The 27,400-nt window shown below is 46.8% G+C and overlaps 1 protein-coding gene across 7 annotated transcripts in view; it reads right to left on the bottom strand.

The window, feature by feature from the left end:
• Positions 1 to 27,400, bottom strand: part of srpk2 (SRSF protein kinase 2) — a 196,333-nt gene that overhangs the window by 38,045 nt on the left and 130,888 nt on the right. For all 7 annotated transcript variants that reach the window (XR_009827538.1, XM_062061265.1, XM_062061262.1 and 4 more), the window contains 10 exons: positions 13,815 to 13,966; positions 10,257 to 10,365; positions 9,478 to 9,565; positions 9,317 to 9,404; positions 8,175 to 8,281; positions 6,495 to 6,660; positions 4,214 to 4,254; positions 3,715 to 4,045; positions 801 to 1,529; positions 388 to 488 (listed from right to left, as the gene is read on the bottom strand). Coding sequence is in view for 6 of the 7 variants with exons in the window: in XM_062061265.1 (XP_061917249.1) it covers positions 388 to 488; positions 801 to 1,529; positions 3,715 to 4,045; positions 4,214 to 4,254; positions 6,495 to 6,660; positions 8,175 to 8,281; positions 9,317 to 9,404; positions 9,478 to 9,565; positions 10,257 to 10,365; positions 13,815 to 13,966 (1,912 nt within the window). In the remaining variant the exon portion in view is untranslated. The remainder of the gene's footprint in view (positions 1 to 387; positions 489 to 800; positions 1,530 to 3,714; positions 4,046 to 4,213; positions 4,255 to 6,494; positions 6,661 to 8,174; positions 8,282 to 9,316; positions 9,405 to 9,477; positions 9,566 to 10,256; positions 10,366 to 13,814; positions 13,967 to 27,400) is intronic.

A 27,400-nucleotide genomic window follows, 5' to 3' on the forward strand; every position in this document is an offset into this window, starting at 1 on the left:
CTGTACTTTACCTTTTGCATTATATACATTTATATTATTATGTGTTGTCAACGTTGTACTTTTTTTTATGTCATAGCCTGAAATAAATGAAAAATGAAAAAAAAGACCTTTTATTGGGAATGACTCAAGCCAGAGATAAGAAGCATGTGACTCTCACAGCCAATCAGTGAGGAATAAAAGAACCACTAAAAATATGTCATTAAAAATAATGAAATTAAAGTGCAAAACAATTATATAATAGATGCTACATTGATAATAAAAACAAAAAAATGTATTATTGTAAAAATATAATATATTTATATATAAAATATAAAAATAAACAATTAAAAAATACTAATCAATTAAAACAAAAAACAACACAGTAAAACAAAAGAAAATGGGTCTTACCACCCAGCAGGCATTTCCGAGGTCAGCTATTTTCACTCGAATGGATTCAGCATTACGTGGGTCCAGAGGGTTGATGAGCAGGTCTGCAGCTCTGACCCGGACTGAAAATGTATATGACCTTTTATGATGACACAATACTTGCAGAAGAGGACTGAAAATGTGTATGACCTTTTATGATGACACAATACTTGCAGAAGAGGACTGAAAATGTGTATGACCTTTTATGATGACACAATACTTAGAGAAGAGGACTGAAAATGTAAATGACCTTTTATGATGACACAATACTTAGAGAAGAGGACGGAAAATGTATATGACCTTTTATGATGACACAATACTTGCAGAAGAGGACTGAAAATGTATATGACCTTTTATGATGACACAATACTTAGAGAAGAGGATGAGTGGCTTACCTTTGGGTGTGTCCCCTGTGCTGGAGGATGACACGGTGCGGCTGCGGTCCGCCGTGGGGCTTTCCGGTGATTGCCCCGCCCCCACGCAGGCGGGGTCCCCCGGCTCTGGATCCAGGGGTAAATCAGGGAAAGGCAGCACCGCTGCGACCCGATGGCGCTCGCCGGAGCCGTTGGTCAGCACCGTCTCGCCGTTGTACATCTCGTAGCCGGAGCTGAGCGAGACGTCCTTGTCGGTGTAGCTGAGCTCAGACTCCACCAGGGGGCAGAGGAGGGTCTCGGGGGTGGGCGAAGGGACCGGGTTGTCTACCAGACCCTCAGAGTTGAGGAGAATGTGGCCGTTGGTTTTGGGCAGAGTGGTTTTATTGGTCAGGGACTTGATGGGGGAAGTGAGGAGGTCGGTGGTGGTGTCGTCGTCCTCATTGGACTCCTCCTCCTCCTCCTCCTCCTCTTCTGCCTCCTTCTCCTCCTCTTCTGCCTCCTTCTCCTCCTCTTCTGCCTCCTTCTCCTCAAGCTCAGTCTCTTTTTGCTCCTCATTTACCTTCCCTGTTGTCTCCTCTTTCTTTTCTGGCTCTTTCTCTTCCTCCTCTGCCGGTGTTGAATCTCCATGAGCTTGCACGGTGACAAGAGGGATGGAGGCCTTCTTTTCAGCCACAGGCGTGATCTCATCTTCTCCTTCTTCTTCACGGCCATCTTCAGGCACCTCGCCGGGCTCCTCCGTGTGCGCCGCACCTACAAGAAGCGAAAATGTGAATAATTGAGAAGCTGAAAAGACGAGGAGAGCACAGGTGAAAGAGTCCATCATGTAATGTATAAGATGACGTCAGACATCTTGTGTGTCAAAAACTACGTTGTATGCAAACACTTTGAACCAAGCACGCCTCTATTGTTATGTCTGTGTGAAATGGGTCACACACGCGACGTAGAAAGCATGCAAATTCAGTACAAGGAAGCACAAAGTACTCTGATATTGCTAAGGTCGTAAAGCAGGGAAAAGAAACGTAGTGACTGTCGACAATAAGGAACAACCTGTGGAATCAAAGGAGCTCATTTACTTTCCATCCAGCAAAACCATAATCTAAAGTTTACATTTTCTAACATGTTGTTTTCCTTGTGGATGATAAATGCTTATGGAAGTAGCCAGTAAGATTGTTCTTGTGTAAATGGTAAATAAAAAGAGAATACAACAAATCCTTTTCAACTTATATTCAATTGAATAGACTGCAAAGACAAGATATTTCATGTTCACACTGAGAAATAAATAATCATCAACTTAGAATGGAATGGCAGCAACACATTGCAAAAAAGGCATTTTTACCAGTGTGTTACATGGCCTTTCCTTTTAACAACACTCAGTAAAGGTTTGGGAACTGAGGAGACACATTTTTGAAGTGGAATTCTTTCCCATTCTTGCTTGATGTACAGCTTCAGTTGTTCAACAGTCTCCCTTCTCATATTTTAGCCTTCACACATTTTCAATGTCTGGACTACAGGCAGGCCAGTCTAGAACCCGACGGCGTGGCGAAGTTGGTAGAGTGGCCGTGCCAGCAATCGGAGGGTTGCTAGTTACTGGGGTTCAATCCCCACCTTCTACCAGTCACGTCTGTTGTGTCCTTGGGCAAGACACTTCACCCTTGCTCCTGATGGCTGCTGATTAGCGCCTTGCATGGCAGCTCCCGCCATCAGTGTGTGGATGTGTGTGTGAATGGGTGAATGTGGAAATACTGTCAAAGCGCTTTGAGTTCCTTGAAGGTAGAAAAGCACTATACAAGTACAACCCATTTATTATTGATTTATTTTACTATGAAGCCACGCTGTTGTAACACCTGGCTTGGCATTGTCTTGCTGAAATAAGCAGGGGCGTCCATGATAACGTTGCTTGGATGGCAACATATGTTGCTCCAAAAGCTGTATGTACCTTTCAGCAGTAATGGTGCCTTCACAGATGTGTAAGTTACCCATGTCTTGGGCACTAATACACCCCCATACCATCACACATGCTGCCTTTTACACTTTGCGCCTAGAACAATCCGGATGGTTCTTTTCCTCTTTGGTCCGGAGGACACGACGTCCACGGTTTCCAAAAACAATTTGAAATGTGGACTCGTCAGACCACAGAACACTTTTCCACTTTGTATCAGTCCATCTTAGATGAGCTCAGGCCCAGCGAAGCGTTTCTGGGTGTTGTTGATAAATGGCTTTGGCTTTGCATAGTAGAGTTTTAACTTGCACTTACAGATGTAGCGACCAACTGTAGTTACTGACAGTGGTTTTCTGAAGTGTTCCTGAGCCCATGTGGTGATATCCTTTAGACACTGATGTGGCTTTTTGATGCAGTACCGCCTGAGGGATCCAAGGTGTGTAATATCATGGCTTACGTGCAGTGATTTCTCCACATTCTCTGAACCTTTTGATGATATTACGGAGCGTAGATGGTGAAATCCCTAAATTCCTTGTTGAGAAATGTTGTTTAAACAATTTGCTCAGGCATTTGTTGACAAAGTGGTGACCCTCGCCCCGTCCTTGTTTGTGAATGACTGAGCATTTCATGGAATCTACTTTTATACCCAATCATGGCACCCACCTGTTCCCAATTAGCCTGTTCACCTGTGGGATGCTCCAAATAAGTCTTTGATGAGCATTCCTCTACTTTCTCACTCTTTTTTGCCACTTGTGCCAGCTTTTTTGAAACATGTTGCAGCCATCAAATTCCAAATGAGCTAATATTTGCAAAAAATAACAAAGTTTACAAGTTGAAATATCTTGTCTTTGCAGTCTATTCAATTGAATATAAGTTGAAAAGGATTTGCAAATTATAGTTTTTATTTAGCATTTACTCAACTTCACTGGACTTTTGCACAATACTCATTTTGTGAGTTTCTCTTGTATTTTAGGGAGATGTCTTGTATGCACTCACATGTGTGATTGGTTAACCTGATGGGCCTCTCTCCACCTTCCTCCTCCACATCCTCCCAGTCCTCATCGTCATCCTCCTCCTCCTCGCTCTCTCCCAGGGCCAAGCTGGGGCCCAATGGTGCTGGTGTTGCAGAAGATGGTGGTGCTGGTTGCTTCTTCTGGGCGCCATCTTCTTCTTCTCCGGCTCGCTCTTCCTCCCACTCCTCCCCTTTCTCCTTCTCAGCTTCCCTCTCCAGGGCCTCGATCTCCAGCATCCTCTTCTCCAGAAGTTCAGCCTGACGCTTCTGCTTCTTCTTCAGCTTCTTCTTCTTGTTCTTGGAGATCTTTCCCACCTGGGGGTGCAAAGACCAGCATGAATAACAGCTAACATGGAAGCCTTGCCATGAAATGGGATTTAATTGGCGATGAGAAGGTCCAACTACAATTGCTTGCCATGAGAAGAAACGTGACTGCGTGTGTGTATGTGTGTGTGTGTGTGTGTGTTCTCAGGTCATACTCACATCAGTCGTACTCACCACTTTGAGCTGGGGGGCTGTGCTAACTGACACACACAGCAGAAACAAGCAAGTGTGAGTCATGGATGCAACAAAGATTCTCTTTCTCTCACACATAATTCAACCAATGAGGTGGCAAACACAGCATGGGGCCAAAACCCTCACCATAATAATAATAATAACAATAAATAATAATACCTCATGAACATACTATATAAATACAATGCTGAATAAATACTTACACATATTTGAATAAAGAGGGTGATGTAATCATACACAAAATGAATACCATAAAATGATAATATATAAAATAATATTGAGTAATATTTTGTAGAATGGATACAATACAAAACATTTAAATACAATATAATTACAAAATATATATTAATAATTACATAGTGTAGTATGCATAGAACACAAAAAAAAAACAATAAAATATAATACTGTGTGATAAGGATATCAAGTTTGTGTAAAGAGTTGAATCCAATAAAATTTAAATGAATTTCCCCCCAACATTATGTATGTAATTTAATGTTGGGACTATTTGATGAGACAATATTATGTATGTAATTTAATGTTGGGACTATTTGATGAGACAATATTATGTATGTAATTTAATGTTGGGACTATTTGATGAGACAATATTATGTATGTAATTTAATGTTGGGACTATTTGATGAGACAATATTATGTATGTAATTTAATGTTGGGACTATTTGATGAGACAATATTATGTATGTAATTTAATGTTGGGACTATTTGATGAGACAATATTATGTATGTAATTTAATGTTGGGACTATTTGATGAGACAATATTATGTATGTAATTTAATGTTGGGACTATTTGATGAGACAATAGTATGTATGTAATTTAATGTTGGGACTATTTGATGAGACAATATTATGTATGTAATTTAATGTTGGGACTATTTGATGAGACAATATTATGTATGTAATTTAATGTTGGGACTTATTTGATGAGACAATATTATGTATGTAATTTAATGTTGGGACTATTTGATGAGACAATATTATGTATGTAATTTAATGTTGGGACTATTTGATGAGACAATATTATGTATGTAATTTAATGTTGGGACTATTTGATGAGACAATATTATGTATGTAATTTAATGTTGGGACTATTTGATGAGACAATATTATGTGTGTAATTTAATGTTGGGACTATTTGATGAGACAATATTATGTATGTAATTTAATGTTGGGACTATTTGATGAGACAATATTATGTATGTAATTTAATGTTGGGACTATTTGATGAGACAATATTATGTATGTAATTTAATGTTGGGACTATTTGATGAGACAATATTATGTATGTAATTTAATGTTGGGACTATTTGATGAGACAATATTATGTATGTAATTTAATGTTGGGACTATTTGATGAGACAATATTATGTATGTAATTTAATGTTGGGACTATTTGATGAGACAATATTATGTATGTAATTTAATGTTGGGACTATTTGATGAGACAATATTATGTATGTAATTTAATGTTGGGACTATTTGATGAGACAATGTCACCTTCCTGTGGGATGACTATAAATAGTTCTATGGTTCTTTTACATTTTCTTCCATTAGAGAAGAACATTTAATGACACGAGTGGTCATTTGGAGTGCTAAATATCAAATGTATTACTATATTTGCACAATGTTCCAGTACAACAGGAGTATAAATAAGTGCTACATTGTTCCACCTGCAGGGGGAGACAAACATGACAACAATCATGTTTTCCTGACTCAAGTGTTACATTCTTGCTTCTTCCTGTTTATATATTCCTATTTCTATATTCCTATTTCTATAGTTGCTTCTTCCTGTTTATATATTCCTATTTCTATAGTTGCTTCTTCCTGTTTGTATATTCCTATTTCTATAGTTGCTTATTCCTATTTATATATTCGTATTTCTATAGTTGCTTATGCCTATTTATATATTCGTATTTCTATAGTTACTTCTTTCTGTTTATATATTCCTATTTCTATAGTTGCTTATTCTTATTTCCATATTCCTATTTATATATTGCTAGTTCTATATTTGCTTCTTCCTGTTTATGTATTCCTATTTCTATAGTTCCTTATTCCTATTTATATCTTCTTATATCTATATTCATATTTCTATAGTTGCTTATTCTTATTTCTATATTGCTTATTCCTATTTCTATATTCTTATTTCTATATTCCTATTTCTATAGTTGCTTATTCCTATATCTATAGTTCCTTAATCCTATTTGTACAGTTGCTTATCAAGTCAAAGCTTACCTGCCGAGCCAGAAGGGGGCGGGGCTCCTGCCTTCTGCCACTCAGCAGCCTCCATGGCCATGCGCCTGACGAAGGTGTCGTCCACACACATCAGGATGTTCTCCGGCTTGATGTCCGTGTGGATGATTTTACATTTGCTGTGCAGGTAGTCCAGCCCCTGCAGCACCTGCACACACACACACACACACACACACACACACACACACACACACACACACACACACACACACACACACACACACACACACACACACACACACACACACACACACACACACACACATTTACTTAGTCATGTTTACCATCCAACATGTTCATCCATCTGGGCTTGTCAACATTGTTCACATAAACTTCCATCCCTCCATGGATGAGAGTAACGTACAGCAGCCTCGCTACAATCTCAACGCCATATTGAGAAAAAACATGTTGCAGCTACAGGTGTGGAAGGGCTTGTTCCTCACCTGGTCTACACTTAGCAGGACCACTTGACTTTATAAGCTTGTTCCTCACCTGGTCTACACTTAGCAGGACCACTTGACTTTATAAGCTTGTTCCTCACCTGGTCTACACTTAGCAGGACCACTTGACTTTATAAGCTTGTTCCTCACAAGGTACACCTGGTCTACACTTAGCAGGACCACTTGACTTTATAAGCTTGCTCCTTTCAGCTCTGGGAAGGTTCAACAAGTCTTGTTGGGTACAAACTGGCACTTGTTACCTGCCAATTTGCGTCAAAACTGTGAAAACCAAGCCTCATTGATAGCACCACGACAGGCTTATTTCTGTTTGACCAATGTCATGAAGAGCAGGATGAAGGCAGGATGAAGGCAGGATGAAGGCAAGATGAAGGCAGGATGAAGGCAGGAGGAGGCAGGATGAAGGGCAGGATGAAGGGCAGGATGAAGGCAAGATGAAGAGCAGGATGAAGGCAAGATGAAGAGCAGGATGAAGGCAGGATGAAGAGCAGATGAAGAGCAGGAGGAAAGCAAGATGAAGAGCAGGAGGAAAGCAAGATGAAGAGCAGGATGGAGGCAAGATGAAGAGCAAGATGAAGAGCAGGATGATGGCAGAATGATGGCAAGATGAAGGCAGGATGACGGCAAGATGAAGGCAAGATGAAGAGCAGGATGAAGAGCAAGATGAAGAGCAAGATGAAGGTAGGATGAAGGCAAGATGAAGGTAGGATGAAGGCAAGATGAAGAGCAGGATGGAGGCAGGATGAAGGCAAGATGATGAGCAAGATGAAGAGCAGGATGAAGGCAGAATGAAGGCAAGATGAAGAGCAAGATGAAGAGCAGGATGAAGGCAAGATGAAGGCAGGATGACGAGCAGGATGAAGGCAAGATGAAGGCAAGATGAAGGCAAGATGAAGAGCAGGATGAAGGCAAGATGAAGGCAAGATGAAGAGCAAGATGAAGAGCAAGATGAAGGCAGGATGAAGAGCAGATGAAGAGCAGGAGGAAAGCAAGATGAAGAGCAGGAGGAAAGCAAGATGAAGAGCAGGATGGAGGCAAGATGAAGAGCAAGATGAAGAACAGGATGATGGCAGAATGAAGGCAAGATGAAGGCAGGATGACGGCAAGATGAAGGCAAGATGAAGGCAAGATGAAGAGCAGGATGAAGAGCAAGATGAAGAGCAGGATGAAGGCAGGATGAAGAGCAGGAACATCCAGTCCTCACCTGTCTGATGATGCTCTTGACGCAGGGCAGAGGAAGACCTTGGTAGTTGGACTTGATGATCCACTTCAGCAGGTGGTGACCCAGGACCTCAAACACCATGCACACGTCTGGAGGGTGCACAGTCAAGGACTCACACACACACACACACACTTCCTAACACACACATGCACACACTTCCTAACACACACACACACACACTTCCTAACACACACACACACACACACACTTCCTAACACACACACACACTTCCTAATACGCACACACACTTCCTAACACACACACACACTTCCTAACACACACACACACACACTTCCTAACACACACACACACACACACACACTTCCTAACACACACACACACACACACTTCCTAACACACACCACACACACACTTCCTAACACACACACACACACACTTCCTAACACGCACACACACACTTCCTAACACACTCACACACACACACACTTCCTAACACACACACACACACACACACACACACACACACTTTCTAACACACGCACTCACAGACAGACAGACAGACAGACAGACAGACAGACAGACAGACAGACAGACAGACAGACAGACAGACAGACTGTCTGTCTGTCCTCCATTCATTCTCTGTCAGACAGACAGACAGACAGACAGACAGACAGACAGACAGACAGACAGACAGACAGACAGACAGACAGACAGACAGACTGTCTGTCTGTCTGTCTGTCTGTCTGTCTGTCTGTCTGTCTGTCTGTCTGTCTGTCTGTCTGTCTGTCTGTCTGTCTGTCTGACAGAGAATGAATGATAAATGGGTTATACTTGTATAGTGCTTTTCTACCTTCAAGGTACTCAAAGCGCATCGACAGTATTTCCACATTCACCCATTCACACACACATTCACACACTGATGGCGGGAGCTGCCATGCAAGGCGCTAACCAGCAGCCATCAGGAGCAAGGGTGAAGTGTCTTGCCCAAGGACACAACGGACGTGACTATGATGGTAGAAGGTGGGGATTGAACCCCAGTAACCAGCAACCCTCCGATTGCTGGCACGGCCACTCTACCAACTTCGCCACGCCGTCCCCGACAGACAGACAGACAGACAGACAGACAGACAGACAGACAGACAGACAGACAGAGCGCAGGATACGAATGCCGTTGACTCCGGTGATCTTGAAGTCATCGATCAGCTGGACCACCATGTCCTTGTTGGGGTCAACGGGGTCACTCTCTCTGACCTGAGCCACAAAAGGTGACATGAGGTACATACTGGACAGGAAACAGGAAACAGGAAACAGGCTGGATGCTCACACATCTCAACAGTTTGATCTCGTCCAAGGCGGTCTCAGTGTAATGTTGGGCGCTCTTCACCACCTTCATGGCCACAAAGTTCTTCACTCTGAGCACACACCAGGAAGCAGCTGTCATTACATCATCATCATCATCATCATCATCATCGCTACATGTCAATATTGACTTATTTGTATTTATTTTCTTCAGCGCACGAGTGTCTGAAGTCTACACGCTGCGTTTGAGGAACATCCTCACTCTTCAGCTACATCTTCCTGTTCAATTGGAGACTGGATCTGTCAAACTGTGGCCATCATTAACCCTTCAGGCCATTTCAACTTTCTTACAAATCATAAAAGTCATTTCAGAGATTTAGTCATCTTTGAGGTTTCTCATTGGGTTGACTTCTTTCTTGCCCAGATGTGATGTCATTGTGGCTTGTGCAGCCCTTTGAGACATTTGTGATTAAGGGCTATGTAAGTCAACTTTGATTGATTGAGTGTGTAACACAAACATGTCCACTGCAGGGGACATTAGTTTTCAGGAGGTTAAAGGTTGCATAATGGCCGCAGTTTGACCTTTTAATGATGTCCCTGTGAAGGCTGGAATGTGAGGATTGTTCCTTGTTGACAATAAAGAGTCTTTACTTGGCATAACTCAACACTTCCATTAGCCTCATTCATGTGTGTGTGTGTGTGTGTGTGCGTGCGTGCGTGCGTGCGTGCGTGCGTGCGTGCGTGCGTGTGTGTGTGTGTGTGTGTGTGTGTGTGTGTGTAAGGAGATGTCATGTTGCCACTCACGTGATGTCCCAGCACAACCATACGGTGGAGAAATGTCCCCAGCCCAACTTCCTGATCACATGGTATCTCCCGTTGAACAAATCCCCGATCTTGACGGGATGATATCCTCCTGAGACACAACATGGAGATGACATCGGCTCTACCACAGTAAACAATGTACAAGATGACATCGGCTCTACCACAGTAAACAATGTACAAGATGACATCGGCTCTACCACAGTAAACATTGTACAAGATGACATCGGCTCTACCACAGTAAACAACGTACAAGATGACATCGGCTCTACCACAGTAAACAACGTACAAGATGACATCGGCTCTACCACAGTAAACATTGTACAAGATGACATCGGCTCTACCACAGTAAACAATGTACAAGATGACATCGGCTCTACCACAGTAAACAATGTACAAGATGACATCGGCTCTACCACAGTAAACATTGTACAAGATGACATCGGCTCTACCACAGTAAACATTGTACAAGATGACATCGGCTCTACCACAGTAAACATTGTACAAGATGACATCGGCTCTACCACAGTAAACATTGTACAAGACGCACCTGTGTGACAGTGAAAAGAAGAAGTACACAAGCGATGTAATAATGGACTACTGAGTAAAAGCTAGCATCATTTTACAGCGCATGCAGAGACGGACCAGACCACTCACCACTGTGAAACCTCCATTTACAAAGGCCTTGTACAAACCTCCATTTACAAACCTCCATTTACAAAGGTTTTGTACAAACCTCCATTTACAAACCTCCATTTACAGAGGCTTTGTACAAACCTCCATTTACAAAGGCCTTGTACAAATCTCAATTTACAAACCTCTATTTACAAAGGCCTTGTACAAACCTCCATTTACAAAGGTTTTGTACAAACCTTCATTTACAAAGGCCTTGTACAAACCTCCATTTACAAACCTCCATTTACAAAGGCTTTGTACAAACCTCCATTTAAAAACCTCCATTTACAAAGGCCTTGTACAAACCTTCATTTACAAATCTCCATTTACAAAGGCCTTGTACAAACCTCCAATTACAAACCTCCATTTACAAAGGCGTTTTACAAACCTCCATTTACAAACCTCCATTTACAAAGGCCTTGTACAAACCTCCATTTACAAAGGCCTTGTACAAACCTCCATTTACAAAGGTTTTGTACAAACCTCCATTTACAAACCTCCATTTACAAAGGCTTTGTACAAACCTCCATTTACAAACCTCCATTTACAAAGGCTTTGTACAAACCTCCATTTACAAACCTCCATTTACAAAGGCTTTGTACAAATCTCAATTTACAAACCTCCATTTACAAAGGCCTTGTACAAACCTCCATTTACAAAGGCCTTGTACAAACCTCCATTTACCAACCTCCATTTACAAAGGCCTTGTACAAACCTCCATTTACAAAGGCCTTGTACAAACCTCCATTTACAAACCTCCATTTACAAAGGCCTTGTACAAACCTCCATTTACAAACCTCCTTTTACAAAGGCCTTGTACAAACCTCCATTTACAAACCTCCATTTACAAAGGCATTGTACAAACCTCCATTTACAAATGCCTTGTACAAATCTCCATTTAAAAACCTCCATTTACAAAGGCGTTGTACAAACCTCCATTTACAAAGGCCTTGTACAAACCTCCATTTACAAACCTCCATTTACAAAGGCCTTGTACAAACCTCCATTTACACACCTCCATTTACAAAGGCCTTGTACAAACCTCCATTTACAAAGGCCTTGTAAAAACCTCCATTTACAAACCTCCATTTACAAAAGCCTTGTACAAACCTCCCATTTACAAACCTCCATTTACAAAGGCCTTGTAAAAACCTCCATTTACAAACCTCCATTTACAAAGGCCTTGTACAAACCTCCATTTACAAACCTCCATTTACAAAGGCTTTGTACAAACCTTAATTTACAAACCTCCATTTACAAAGGCCTTGTACAAACCTCCATTTACAAACCTCCATTTACAAAGGCCTTGTACAAACCTCCATTTACAAACCTCCATTTACAAAGGCCTTGTACAAACCTCCATTTACAAACCTCCATTTACAAAGGCCTTGTACAAACCGCAGACAGAATGAAAAGATGCTTTAGTGTACAAACCTTGTTTTATTGTACGAAGGTTTCATGCAGTGCAGTGCAGCCATTTTGTGCCTGGCAGCACATTCAATGTCAGCGGGCTAATGGATCTCCGGTGCTCAATCAGTCAGCACCGCAGTGCTCATCGTTAGCTAGCTAGCATGCTCAAAGCTACCATATGTGCTCTCTAGGTGTTTTTACAGCATGTTGCTAGTTCTGCTAGCTCAATAGGAGTCCAAGCAAAGTCATGGACACGTGATACTTGGTTTGAAACACTCCACAGCGTTGTCTACACTGCCTCCATTTCGCTGCACGCCAAGAAGAATAGCCGACAAGGTAAAGTGGATTTCATTATTTTATTCCTAATCCACATGGTTGTGATTTCAAAGTGAGTGCACCACAGCGCTAGTGACAGCGAGGCAGCTTGCATAGGACAGTTGTTGTTCTGCCTTGGTTATGAAATAGAATGTTGAACCTCCAGTAGCGTATAGCACGTGATAATGTTCAATCCTTTACTCAAACGTGGACTTCTGTCGAGGCTGGATCTCATTATTCATGCTTACATTGTGAACATTTGCCTCAATATGCAAACTTTTCTATTTACAAACTCAATAAACAATTAAGTGGAATTAAAAAGTACCTCAGAAGGTTACCTACAGCCCCATTTAATTATGCTTTTTGAGCTGCCACAAATTAGAGACTATTTAGTAGCTCTCACACTATTGAGGACCTGGCAGAGGCGTCATTTGGAGCAACTTTGGTTGGTCACACAACACCTGCCCCGAGTTGAAATACAGAACATGATGTAATAATGAAAGTATTTATTTTACTGTATGAGATGAAATACAGAACATGATGTAATAATGAAAGTATTTATTATACTGTATGAGTTGAAATACAGAACATGATTAATAATGAAAGTATTTATTTGTACTGTATGAGATGAAATACAGAAGATGATGGTAATAATGAAAGTGTTTATTGTACTGTATGAGATGAAATACAGAACATGATGTAATAATGAAAGTATTTATTGTACTGTATGAGTTGAAATACAGAAGATGATGGTAATAATGAAAGTATTTATTTGTACTGTATGAGATGAAATACAGAACATGATGAAAGTATTTATTGTACTGTAGGAGTTCAAATACAGAAGAGGATGGTAATAATGAAAGTATTAATTGTAGTGTATGAGATATAATACAGAAGATGATGGTAATAATAAAGTATTAATTGTAGTGTATGAGATATAATACAGAAGATGATGGTAATAATAAAGTATTTATTGTAGTGTATGAGATATAATACAGAAGATGATGGTAATAATAAAGTATTTATTGTAGTGTATGAGATGGAGAAGGTGTCACTGCTAGTTAAATGTTGGTTACTTTGAGCACTAGCGCCCCCTAGCTGTATCATTCAAGCATGAATGAAGAGTGAAAGTGTTCTCCTGACCTTTGCAGTAGTCTGCTGGGTCCTCCTGCTCCTCATCGTCAGAGCCCAGGATCTCCTCCTCCGGCTCTGGGGGCCCCGCCGGCTCCGGGGGAGGCGGAGGGGGCGGCAGGGGAGGGGTGACGCTCACCGAGGCTTTCTGCTGCGACTCAGGCCTGCACGAGAAGGAGGTCCTGTTGGCTTTTACAAACATCTTTGCTTCACATTTCTACTTCAGGTGCTAACTCACAGCTAAATGCTAGCATAGCTACAGCTAAGTGCTAGCATAGCTACAGCTAAGTGCTAGCATAGCTACAGCTAAGTGCTAGCATGACTCACAGCTACAGCTAAGTGCTAGCATGACTCACAGCTACAGCCAAGTGCTAGCATAGCTACAGCTAAGTGCTAGCATGACTCACAGCTACAGCTAAGTGCTAGCATAGCTACAGCTAAGTGCTAGCATGACTCCCGCTAGTGATAACCTTGTGGCATGTTTATGTTCAACCTGGCAGCGGTGCACAGGTGCAGCACAACAGGGATGCCAACCCTTAGGAGGGTTTGAAAAAAACATCAACGCACAGGAAATGATGTCATCAGCACACACAGGAAGTGATGTCATCAGCAGCAAAGCAAACACAATGGCAGCAACACGCTAACTTTGTCCCTTTTTCACTGGACGGTACCATCTAGAGTCTACTTTGCTTTTCACCGGACGGTACCATCTAGAGTCTACTTTGCTTTTCACCGGACGGTACCATCTAGAGTCTACTTTGCTTTTCACCGGACGGTACCATCTAGAGTCTACTTTGCTTTTCACTGGACGGTACCATCTAGAGTCTACTTTGCTTTTCACTGGACGGTACCATCTAGAGTCTACTTTGCTTTTCACTGGACGGTACCATCTAGAGTCTACTTTGCTTTTCACTGGACGGTACCATCTAGAGTCTACTTTGCTTTTCACCGGACGGTACCATCTAGAGTCTACTTTGCTTTTCACTGGACGGTACCATCTAGAGTCTACTTTGCTTTTCACCGGACGGTACCATCTAGAGTCTACTTTGCTTAGCTGGCTAATAGTATTTTTAGAATGTGGCGCGGGCCATTAAAAAATGAGTTGCAGGCACCTTTGGACACTTCTGACCTATCAGGACTCAGCCTGTACACGCTCACAGACAATAGACAAACATGCAAATATTTAGCCCACCCCAACAAATAGGCTACATGTGTAACCCCCGAGACAAAACATGCGAACCAAAAAGACGCTCTTAGTCTGAAGGACAAGCAGGTCTCAGCAGTAAAACGTCCACAAAACGTCCAGCAAAAGGGACTCAAACCGGATTGATAAACTGATCCGGAAACTATTGGCACACAGTTGGAGGCGTTTGTGTTAGTGAGGGACAAGAGGACACTGGACAGTGTCAGTGTGTCAGTGAGGGACAGGAGGACACTGGACAGTGTCAGTGTGTCAGTGAGGGACAGGAGGACACTGGACAGTGTCAGTGTGTCAGTGAGGGACAGGAGGACACTGGACAGTGTCAGTGTCAGTTTGTCAGTGAGGGACAGGAGGACACTGGACAGTGTCAGTGTCAGTTTGTCAGTGAGGGACAGGAGGACACTGGACAGTGTCAGTGTGTCAGTGTCAGTGTGTTAGTGAGGGACAAGAGGACACTGGACAGTGTCAGTGTGTCAGTGTGTCAGTGAGGGACAGGAGGACACTGGACAGTGTCAGTGTGTCAGTGTCAGTGTGTTAGTGAGGGACAAGAGGACACTGGACAGTGTCAGTGTGTCAGTGAGGGACAGGAGGACACTGGACAGTGTCAGTGTGTCAGTGTCAGTGTGTTAGTGAGGGACAAGAGGACACTGGACAGTGTCAGTGTGTCAGTGTGTCAGTGAGGGACAGGAGGACACTGGACAGTGTCAGTGTGTCAGTGTGTTAGTGAGGGACAAGAGGACACTGGACAGTGTCAGTGTGTCAGTGTCAGTGTGTCAGTGAGGGACAGGAGGACACTGGACAGTGTCAGTGTCAGTGTGTCAGTGAGGGACAGGAGGACACTGGACAGTGTCAGTGTCAGTTTGTCAGTGAGGGACAGGAGGACACTGGACAGTGTCAGTGTGTCAGTGTCAGTGTGTTAGTGAGGGACAAGAGGACACTGGACAGTGTCAGTGTCAGTGTGTTAGTGAGGGACAAGAGGACACTGGACAGTGTCAGTGTGTCAGTGAGGGACAGGAGGACACTGGACAGTGTCAGTGTGTCAGTGAGGGACAGGAGGACACTGGACAGTGTCAGTGTGTCAGTGAGGGACAGGAGGACACTGGACAGTGCCAGTGTGTCAGTGAGGGACAGGAGGACACTGGACAGTGTCAGTGTGAGTGTGTCAGTGAGGGACAGGAGGACACTGGACAGTGTCAGTGAGGGACAGAAGGACACTGGACAGTGTCAGTGAGGGACAGGAGGACACTGGACAGTGTCAGTGTGTCAGTGAGGGACAGGAGGACACTGGACAGTGTCAGTGTCAGTGTGTCAGTGAGGGACAGGAGGACACTGGACAGTGTCAGTGTGTCAGTGTGTTAGTGAGGGACAAGAGGACACTGGACAGTGTCAGTGTGTCAGTGTCAGTGTGTCAGTGAGGGACAGGAGGACACTGGACAGTGTCAGTGTGTCAGTGTGTTAGTGAGGGACAAGAGGACACTGGACAGTGCCATGTGTCAGTGTCAGTGGGGCAGTATAGCTCGGTTGGTAGAGTGGCCGTGCCAGCAACTTGAGGGTTGCAGGTTCGATCCCCGCTTCCGCCATCCTAGTCACTGCTGTTGTGTCCTTGGGCAAGACACTTTACCCACCTGCTCCCAGTGCCACCCACTCTGGTTTAAATGTAACTTAGATATTGGGTTTCACTATGTAAAGCGCTTTGAGTCACTAGAGAAAAGCGCTATATAAATATAATTCACTTCACTTCACTTCACTTCAGTGTGTCAGTGAGGGACAGGAGGACACTGGACAGTGTCAGTGTCAGTGTGTCAGTGAGGGACAGGAGGACACTGGACAGTGTCAGTGTGTCAGTGTCAGTGTGTTAGTGAGGGACAAGAGGACACTGGACAGTGTCAGTGTCAGTGTGTCAGTGAGGGACAGGAGGACACTGGACAGTGTCAGTGTGTCAGTGAGGGACAGGAGGACACTGGACAGTGTCAGTGTGTCAGTGAGGGACAGGAGGACACTGGACAGTGTCAGTGTGAGTGTGTCAGTGAGGGACAGGAGGACACTGGACAGTGTCAGTGTGTCAGTGAGGGACAGGAGGACACTGGACAGTGTCAGTGTGTCAGTGAGGGACAGGAGGACACTGGACAGTGTCAGTGTCAGTGTGTCAGTGAGGGACAGGAGGACACTGGACAGTGTCAGTGTGTCAGTGTGTTAGTGAGGGACAAGAGGACACTGGACAGTGTCAGTGTGTCAGTGTCAGTGTGTTAGTGAGGGACAAGAGGACACTGGACAGTGTCAGTGTGTCAGTGTCAGTGTGTCTGTGAGGGACAGGAGGACACTGGACAGTGTCAGTGTGTCAGTGTGTTAGTGAGGGACAAGAGGACACTGGACAGTGTCAGTGTGTCAGTGAGGGACAGGAGGACACTGGACAGTGTCAGTGTCAGTTTGTCAGTGAGGGACAGGAGGACACTGGACAGTGTCAGTGTGTCAGTGTCAGTGTGTTAGTGAGGGACAAGAGGACACTGGACAGTGTCAGTGTGTCAGTGTGTTAGTGAGGGACAAGAGGACACTGGACAGTGTCAGTGTGTCAGTGTCAGTGTGTCAGTGAGGGACAGGAGGACACTGGACAGTGTCAGTGTGTCAGTGAGGGACAGGAGGACACTGGACAGTGTCAGTGTGTCAGTGAGGGACAGGAGGACACTGGACAGTGTCAGTGTGAGTGTGTCAGTGAGGGACAGGAGGACACTGGACAGTGTCAGTGTGTCAGTGAGGGACAGGAGGACACTGGACAGTGTCAGTGTGAGTGTGTCAGTGTGGGACAAGAGGACACTGGACAGTGTCAGTGTGAGTGTGTCAGTGAGGGACAGGAGGACACTGGACAGTGTCAGTGTGTCAGTGTGGGACAAGAGGACATTGGACAGTGTCAGTGTCAGTTTGTCAGTGAGGGACAGGAGGACATTGGACAGTGTCAGTGTCAGTTTGTCAATGAGGGACAAGAGGACACTGGACAGTGTCAGTGTGTCAGTGAGGGACAGGAGGACACTGGACAGTGTCAGTGTGAGTGTGTCAGTGTGGGACAAGAGGACACTGGACAGTGTCAGTGTGAGTGTGTCAGTGAGGGACAGGAGGACACTGGACAGTGTCAGTGTGTCAGTGTGGGACAAGAGGACATTGGACAGTGTCAGTGTCAGTTTGTCAGTGAGGGACAGGAGGACATTGGACAGTGTCAGTGTCAGTTTGTCAATGAGGGACAAGAGGACACTGGACAGTGTGAGTGTGTCAGTGTGGGACAAGAGGACACTGGACAGTGTCAGTGTCAGTTTGTCAGTGAGGGACAAGAGGACACTGGACAGTGTCAGTGTCAGTTTGTCAGTGTGGGACAAGAGGACACTGGACAGTGTCAGTGTGTCAGTGAGGGACAGGAGGACACTGGACAGTGTCAGTGTCAGTGTGTCAGTGTGGGACAAGAGGACACTGGACAGTGTCAGTGTGTCAGTGAGGGACAGGAGGACACTGGACAGTGTCAGTGTCAGTTTGTCAGTGAGGGACAAGAGGACACTGGACAGTGTCAGTGTCAGTTTGTCAGTGAGGGACAGGAGGACATTGGACAGTGTCAGTGTCAGTGTGTCAGTGTGGGACAAGAGGACATTGGACAGTGTCAGTGTCAGTGTGTCAGTGTGGGACAAGAGGACACTGGACAGTGTCAGTGTGTCAGTGAGGGACAGGAGGACACTGGACAGTGTCAGTGTCAGTGTGTCAGTGTGGGACAAGAGGACACTGGACAGTGTCAGTGTGTCAGTGAGGGACAGGAGGACACTGGACAGTGTCAGTGTCAGTTTGTCAGTGAGGGACAAGAGGACACTGGACAGTGTCAGTGTGTCAGTGTCAGTGTGTTAGTGAGGGACAAGAGGACACTGGACAGTGTCAGTGTGTCAGTGTGTTAGTGAGGGACAAGAGGACACTGGACAGTGTCAGTGTGTCAGTGTCAGTGTGTCAGTGAGGGACAGGAGGACACTGGACAGTGTCAGTGTGTCAGTGAGGGACAGGAGGACACTGGACAGTGTCAGTGTGTCAGTGAGGGACAGGAGGACACTGGACAGTGTCAGTGTGAGTGTGTCAGTGAGGGACAGGAGGACACTGGACAGTGTCAGTGTGTCAGTGAGGGACAGGAGGACACTGGACAGTGTCAGTGTGAGTGTGTCAGTGTGGGACAAGAGGACACTGGACAGTGTCAGTGTGAGTGTGTCAGTGAGGGACAGGAGGACACTGGACAGTGTCAGTGTGTCAGTGTGGGACAAGAGGACATTGGACAGTGTCAGTGTCAGTTTGTCAGTGAGGGACAGGAGGACATTGGACAGTGTCAGTGTCAGTTTGTCAATGAGGGACAAGAGGACACTGGACAGTGTCAGTGTGTCAGTGAGGGACAGGAGGACACTGGACAGTGTCAGTGTGAGTGTGTCAGTGTGGGACAAGAGGACACTGGACAGTGTCAGTGTGAGTGTGTCAGTGAGGGACAGGAGGACACTGGACAGTGTCAGTGTGTCAGTGTGGGACAAGAGGACATTGGACAGTGTCAGTGTCAGTTTGTCAGTGAGGGACAGGAGGACATTGGACAGTGTCAGTGTCAGTTTGTCAATGAGGGACAAGAGGACACTGGACAGTGTGAGTGTGTCAGTGTGGGACAAGAGGACACTGGACAGTGTCAGTGTCAGTTTGTCAGTGAGGGACAAGAGGACACTGGACAGTGTCAGTGTCAGTTTGTCAGTGTGGGACAAGAGGACACTGGACAGTGTCAGTGTGTCAGTGAGGGACAGGAGGACACTGGACAGTGTCAGTGTCAGTGTGTCAGTGTGGGACAAGAGGACACTGGACAGTGTCAGTGTGTCAGTGAGGGACAGGAGGACACTGGACAGTGTCAGTGTCAGTTTGTCAGTGAGGGACAAGAGGACACTGGACAGTGTCAGTGTCAGTTTGTCAGTGAGGGACAGGAGGACATTGGACAGTGTCAGTGTCAGTGTGTCAGTGTGGGACAAGAGGACATTGGACAGTGTCAGTGTCAGTGTGTCAGTGTGGGACAAGAGGACACTGGACAGTGTCAGTGTGTCAGTGAGGGACAGGAGGACACTGGACAGTGTCAGTGTCAGTGTGTCAGTGTGGGACAAGAGGACACTGGACAGTGTCAGTGTGTCAGTGAGGGACAGGAGGACACTGGACAGTGTCAGTGTCAGTTTGTCAGTGAGGGACAAGAGGACACTGGACAGTGTCAGTGTCAGTTTGTCAGTGAGGGACAGGAGGACATTGGACAGTGTCAGTGTCAGTGTGTCAGTGTGGGACAAGAGGACACTGGACAGTGTCAGTGTGTCAGTGAGGGACAGGAGGACACTGGACAGTGTCAGTGTCAGTGTGTCAGTGTGGGACAAGAGGACACTGGACAGTGTCAGTGTGTCAGTGAGGGACAGGAGGACACTGGACAGTGTCAGTGTGTCAGTGAGGGACAGGAGGACACTGGACAGTGTCAGTGTGTCAGTGAGGGACAGGAGGACACTGGACAGTGTCAGTGTGAGTGTGTCAGTGAGGGACAGGAGGACACTGGATAGTGTCAGTGTCAGTGTGGGACAAGAGGACACTGGACAGTGTCAGTGTGTCAGTGAGGGACAGGAGGACACTGGACAGTGTCAGTGTGAGTGTGTCAGTGTGGGACAAGAGGACACTGGACAGTGTCAGTGTGAGTGTGTCAGTGAGGGACAGGAGGACATTGGACAGTGTCAGTGTGTCAGTGAGGGACAGGAGGACACTGGACAGTGTCAGTGTCAGTGTGTCAGTGTGGGACAAGAGGACACTGGACAGTGTCAGTGTGTCAGTGAGGGACAGGAGGACACTGGACAGTGTCAGTGTCAGTTTGTCAGTGAGGGACAAGAGGACACTGGACAGTGTCAGTGTCAGTTTGTCAGTGAGGGACAGGAGGACATTGGACAGTGTCAGTGTCAGTGTGTCAGTGTGGGACAAGAGGACACTGGACAGTGTCAGTGTGTCAGTGAGGGACAGGAGGACACTGGACAGTGTCAGTGTCAGTGTGTCAGTGTGGGACAAGAGGACACTGGACAGTGTCAGTGTGTCAGTGAGGGACAGGAGGACACTGGACAGTGTCAGTGTGTCAGTGAGGGACAGGAGGACACTGGACAGTGTCAGTGTGTCAGTGAGGGACAGGAGGACACTGGACAGTGTCAGTGTGAGTGTGTCAGTGAGGGACAGGAGGACACTGGATAGTGTCAGTGTCAGTGTGGGACAAGAGGACACTGGACAGTGTCAGTGTGTCAGTGAGGGACAGGAGGACACTGGACAGTGTCAGTGTGAGTGTGTCAGTGAGGGACAGGAGGACACTGGACAGTGTCAGTGTGTCAGTGAGGGACAGGAGGACACTGGACAGTGTCAGTGTGAGTGTGTCAGTGAGGGACAGGAGGACACTGGACAGTGTCAGTGTGAGTGTGTCAGTGAGGGACAGGAGGACACTGGACAGTGTCAGTGTCTGTGTGTCAGTGTGGGACAGGAGGACACTGGACAGTGTCAGTGTCAGTGTGGGACAAGAGGACACTGGACAGTGTCAGTGTGTCAGTGAGGGACAGGAGGACACTGGACAGTGTCAGTGTGTCAGTGAGGGACAGGAGGACACTGGACAGTGTCAGTGTGAGTGTGTCAGTGAGGGACAGGAGGACACTGGACAGTGTCAGTGTCTGTGTGTCAGTGTGGGACAAGAGGACACTGGACAGTGTCAGTGTGTCAGTGAGGGACAGGAGGACACTGGACAGTGTCAGTGTGGGTGTGTCAGTGTGGGACAAGAGGACACTGGACAGTGTCAGTGTCAGTTTGTCAGTGAGGGACAGGAGGACATTGGACAGTGTCAGTGTGTCAGTGTGGGACAGGAGGACACTGGACAGTGTCAGTGTCAGTGTGGGACAAGAGGACACTGGACAGTGTCAGTGTCAGTTTGTCAGTGAGGGACAGGAGGACAATGGACAGTGTCAGTGTCAGTGTGTCAGTGTGGGACAGGAGGACACTGGACAGTGTCAGTGTCAGACAAGAGGACACTGGACAGTGTCAGTGTGTCAGTGAGGGACAGGAGGACACTGGACAGTGTCAGTGTGTCAGTGAGGGACAGGAGGACACTGGACAGTGTCAGTGTGAGTGTGTCAGTGAGGGACAGGAGGACACTGGACAGTGTCAGTGTCTGTGTGTCAGTGTGGGACAAGAGGACACTGGACAGTGTCAGTGTGAGTGTGTCAGTGTGGGACAGGAGGACACTGGACAGTGTCAGTGTGTCAGTGAGGGACAGGAGGACACTGGACAGTGTCAGTGTGAGTGTGTCAGTGAGGGACAGGAGGACACTGGACAGTGTCAGTGTCTGTGTGTCAGTGTGGGACAAGAGGACACTGGACAGTGTCAGTGTGTCAGTGAGGGACAGGAGGACACTGGACAGTGTCAGTGTGAGTGTGTCAGTGTGGGACAAGAGGACACTGGACAGTGTCAGTGTCAGTTTGTCAGTGAGGGACAGGAGGACATTGGACAGTGTCAGTGTGTCAGTGTGGGACAGGAGGACACTGGACAGTGTCAGTGTCAGTGTGGGACAAGAGGACACTGGACAGTGTCAGTGTCAGTTTGTCAGTGAGGGACAGGAGGACATTGGACAGTGTCAGTGTCAGTGTGTCAGTGTGGGACAGGAGGACACTGGACAGTGTCAGTGTCAGACAAGAGGACACTGGACAGTGTCAGTGTGTCAGTGAGGGACAGGAGGACACTGGACAGTGTCAGTGTGTCAGTGTCAGTGTGTCAGTGAGGGACAGGAGGACACTGGACAGTGCCAGTGTGTCAGTGAGGGACAGGAGGACACTGGACAGTGTCAGTGTGAGTGTGTCAGTGAGGGACAGGAGGACACTGGACAGTGTCAGTGTCTGTGTGTCAGTGTGGGACAAGAGGACACTGGACAGTGTCAGTGTGAGTGTGTCAGTGTGGGACAAGAGGACACTGGACAGTGTCAGTGTCAGTTTGTCAGTGAGGGACAGGAGGACATTGGACAGTGTCAGTGTCAGTGTGTCAGTGTGGGACAGGAGGACACTGGACAGTGTCCGTGTCAGTGTGGGACAAGAGGACACTGGACAGTGTCAGTGTGAGTGTGTCAGTGTGGGACAAGAGGACACTGGACAGTGTCAGTGTGAGTGTGTCAGTGTGGGACAAGAGGACACTGGACAGTGTCAGTGTCAGTTTGTCAGTGAGGGACAGGAGGACATTGGACAGTGTCAGTGTCAGTGTGTCAGTGAGGGACAGGAGGACACTGGACAGTGTCAGTGAGGGACAGGAGGACACTGGACAGTGTCAGTGAGGGACAGGAGGACACTGGACAGTGTGAGTGTGTCAGTGAGGGACAGGAGGACACTGGACAGTGTCAGTGTGAGTGTGTCAGTGAGGGACAGGAGGACACTGGACAGTGTCAGTGTCTGTGTGTCAGTGTGGGACAGGAGGACACTGGACAGTGTCAGTGTCAGTGTGGGACAAGAGGACACTGGACAGTGTCAGTGTGTCAGTGAGGGACAGGAGGACACTGGACAGTGTCAGTGTGTCAGTGAGGGACAGGAGGACACTGGACAGTGTCAGTGTGAGTGTGTCAGTGAGGGACAGGAGGACACTGGACAGTGTCAGTGTCTGTGTGTCAGTGTGGGACAAGAGGACACTGGACAGTGTCAGTGTGTCAGTGAGGGACAGGAGGACACTGGACAGTGTCAGTGTGAGTGTGTCAGTGTGGGACAAGAGGACACTGGACAGTGTCAGTGTCAGTTTGTCAGTGAGGGACAGGAGGACATTGGACAGTGTCAGTGTGTCAGTGTGGGACAGGAGGACACTGGACAGTGTCAGTGTCAGTGTGGGACAAGAGGACACTGGACAGTGTCAGTGTCAGTTTGTCAGTGAGGGACAGGAGGACATTGGACAGTGTCAGTGTCAGTGTGTCAGTGTGGGACAGGAGGACACTGGACAGTGTCAGTGTCAGACAAGAGGACACTGGACAGTGTCAGTGTGTCAGTGAGGGACAGGAGGACACTGGACAGTGTCAGTGTGTCAGTGAGGGACAGGAGGACACTGGACAGTGTCAGTGTGAGTGTGTCAGTGAGGGACAGGAGGACACTGGACAGTGTCAGTGTCTGTGTGTCAGTGTGGGACAAGAGGACACTGGACAGTGTCAGTGTGAGTGTGTCAGTGTGGGACAGGAGGACACTGGACAGTGTCAGTGTGTCAGTGAGGGACAGGAGGACACTGGACAGTGTCAGTGTGAGTGTGTCAGTGAGGGACAGGAGGACACTGGACAGTGTCAGTGTCTGTGTGTCAGTGTGGGACAAGAGGACACTGGACAGTGTCAGTGTGTCAGTGAGGGACAGGAGGACACTGGACAGTGTCAGTGTGAGTGTGTCAGTGTGGGACAAGAGGACACTGGACAGTGTCAGTTTGTCAGTGAGGGACAGGAGGACATTGGACAGTGTCAGTGTGTCAGTGTGGGACAGGAGGACACTGGACAGTGTCAGTGTCAGTGTGGGACAAGAGGACACTGGACAGTGTCAGTGTCAGTTTGTCAGTGAGGGACAGGAGGACATTGGACAGTGTCAGTGTCAGTGTGTCAGTGTGGGACAGGAGGACACTGGACAGTGTCAGTGTCAGACAAGAGGACACTGGACAGTGTCAGTGTGTCAGTGAGGGACAGGAGGACACTGGACAGTGTCAGTGTGAGTGTGTCAGTGAGGGACAGGAGGACACTGGACAGTGTCAGTGTCTGTGTGTCAGTGTGGGACAAGAGGACACTGGACAGTGTCAGTGTGAGTGTGTCAGTGTGGGACAAGAGGACACTGGACAGTGTCAGTGTCAGTTTGTCAGTGAGGGACAGGAGGACATTGGACAGTGTCAGTGTCAGTGTGTCAGTGTGGGACAGGAGGACACTGGACAGTGTCAGTGTCAGTGTGGGACAAGAGGACACTGGACAGTGTCAGTGTGAGTGTGTCAGTGTGGGACAAGAGGACACTGGACAGTGTCAGTGTGAGTGTGTCAGTGTGGGACAAGAGGACACTGGACAGTGTCAGTGTCAGTTTGTCAGTGAGGGACAGGAGGACATTGGACAGTGTCAGTGTCAGTGTGTCAGTGAGGGACAGGAGGACACTGGACAGTGTCAGTGAGGGACAGGAGGACACTGGACAGTGTCAGTGAGGGACAGGAGGACACTGGACAGTGTCAGTGTGTCAGTGAGGGACAGGAGGACACTGGACAGTGTCAGTGTGAGTGTGTCAGTGAGGGACAGGAGGACACTGGACAGTGTCAGTGTCTGTGTGTCAGTGTGGGACAAGAGGACACTGGACAGTGTCAGTGTGTCAGTGAGGGACAGGAGGACACTGGACAGTGTCAGTGTCAGACAAGAGGACACTGGACAGTGTCAGTGTGTCAGTGAGGGACAGGAGGACACTGGACAGTGTCAGTGTGAGTGTGTCAGTGAGGGACAGGAGGACACTGGACAGTGTCAGTGTCTGTGTGTCAGTGTGGGACAAGAGGACACTGGACAGTGTCAGTGTGAGTGTGTCAGTGTGGGACAAGAGGACACTGGACAGTGTCAGTGTCAGTTTGTCAGTGAGGGACAGGAGGACATTGGACAGTGTCAGTGTCAGTGTGTCAGTGTGGGACAGGAGGACACTGGACAGTGTCAGTGTCAGTGTGGGACAAGAGGACACTGGACAGTGTCAGTGTGAGTGTGTCAGTGTGGGACAAGAGGACACTGGACAGTGTCAGTGTGAGTGTGTCAGTGTGGGACAAGAGGACACTGGACAGTGTCAGTGTCAGTTTGTCAGTGAGGGACAGGAGGACATTGGACAGTGTCAGTGTCAGTGTGTCAGTGAGGGACAGGAGGACACTGGACAGTGTCAGTGAGGGACAGGAGGACACTGGACAGTGTCAGTGAGGGACAGGAGGACACTGGACAGTGTCAGTGTGTCAGTGAGGGACAGGAGGACACTGGACAGTGTCAGTGTGAGTGTGTCAGTGAGGGACAGGAGGACACTGGACAGTGTCAGTGTCTGTGTGTCAGTGTGGGACAAGAGGACACTGGACAGTGTCAGTGTGTCAGTGAGGGACAGGAGGACACTGGACAGTGTCAGTGTGAGTGTGTCAGTGAGGGACAGGAGGACACTGGACATTGCCAGTGTGTCAGTGAGGGACAGGAGGACACTGGACATTGTCAGTGTGTCAGTGTGAGTGTGTCAGTGAGGGACAAGAGGACACTGGACAGTGCCAGTGTGTCAGTGAGGGACAGGAGGACACTGGACAGTGTCAGTGTGTCAGTGTCAGTGTGTCAGTGAGGGACAGGAGGACACTGGACAGTGTCAGTGTGTCAGTGAGGGACAGGAGGACACTGGACAGTGTCAGTGTCTGTGTGTCAGTGTGGGACAAGAGGACACTGGACAGTGTCAGTGTGTCAGTGAGGGACAGGAGGACACTGGACAGTGTCAGTGTGAGTGTGTCAGTGAGGGACAGGAGGACACTGGACATTGCCAGTGTGTCAGTGAGGGACAGGAGGACACTGGACATTGTCAGTGTGTCAGTGTGAGTGTGTCAGTGAGGGACAAGAGGACACTGGACAGTGCCAGTGTGTCAGTGAGGGACAGGAGGACACTGGACAGTGTCAGTGTGTCAGTGTCAGTGTGTCAGTGAGGGACAGGAGGACACTGGACAGTGTCAGTGTGTCAGTGAGGGACAGGAGGACACAGGACAAACTGCTGGCCATCATGGACAATCCTGTCCACCCACTCCACCTGACAATTAAGGGACAGCGGAGGTCATACTCCAACAGGCTCCTTCAACTTCCTTCCCGCACTGTGCGATTCAAGAACTCCTTCATTCCACACTCCATCCAGCTGTATAATCACTGGCCATACAGCAATAGTTGACATCTGCCTATTACCTGACACCTGACATGTTAGCTACTTCTCTTTGTTTATAATGTTTATAATGTCTATTTTCTATTTTCTGCTGGATCTACTCTCTATTTTATGCTGCTGCTGTCACATATACTGTAATATTGTACATGGTCATTGGTATATATTGTAAAAATGTTATAGACATAATATAATATATCTGTATATACAAACCCCGTTTCCATATGAGTTGGGAAATTATGTTAGATGTAAATATAAACAGAATACAATGATTTGCAAATCCTTTTCAAGCCATATTCAGTTGAATGCACTACAAAGACAACATATTTGATGTTCAAACTGATAAACATTTTTTTTCCGCAAATAATCATTAACTTTAGAATTTGATGCCAGCAACACGTGACAAAGAAGTTGGGAAAGGTGGCAATAAATACTGATAAAGTTGAGGAATGCTCATCAAA

This window comes from Entelurus aequoreus, linkage group LG10 (assembly GCF_033978785.1).
Source record: "Entelurus aequoreus isolate RoL-2023_Sb linkage group LG10, RoL_Eaeq_v1.1, whole genome shotgun sequence".
Taxonomy (NCBI): Eukaryota; Metazoa; Chordata; class Actinopteri; order Syngnathiformes; family Syngnathidae; genus Entelurus; species Entelurus aequoreus.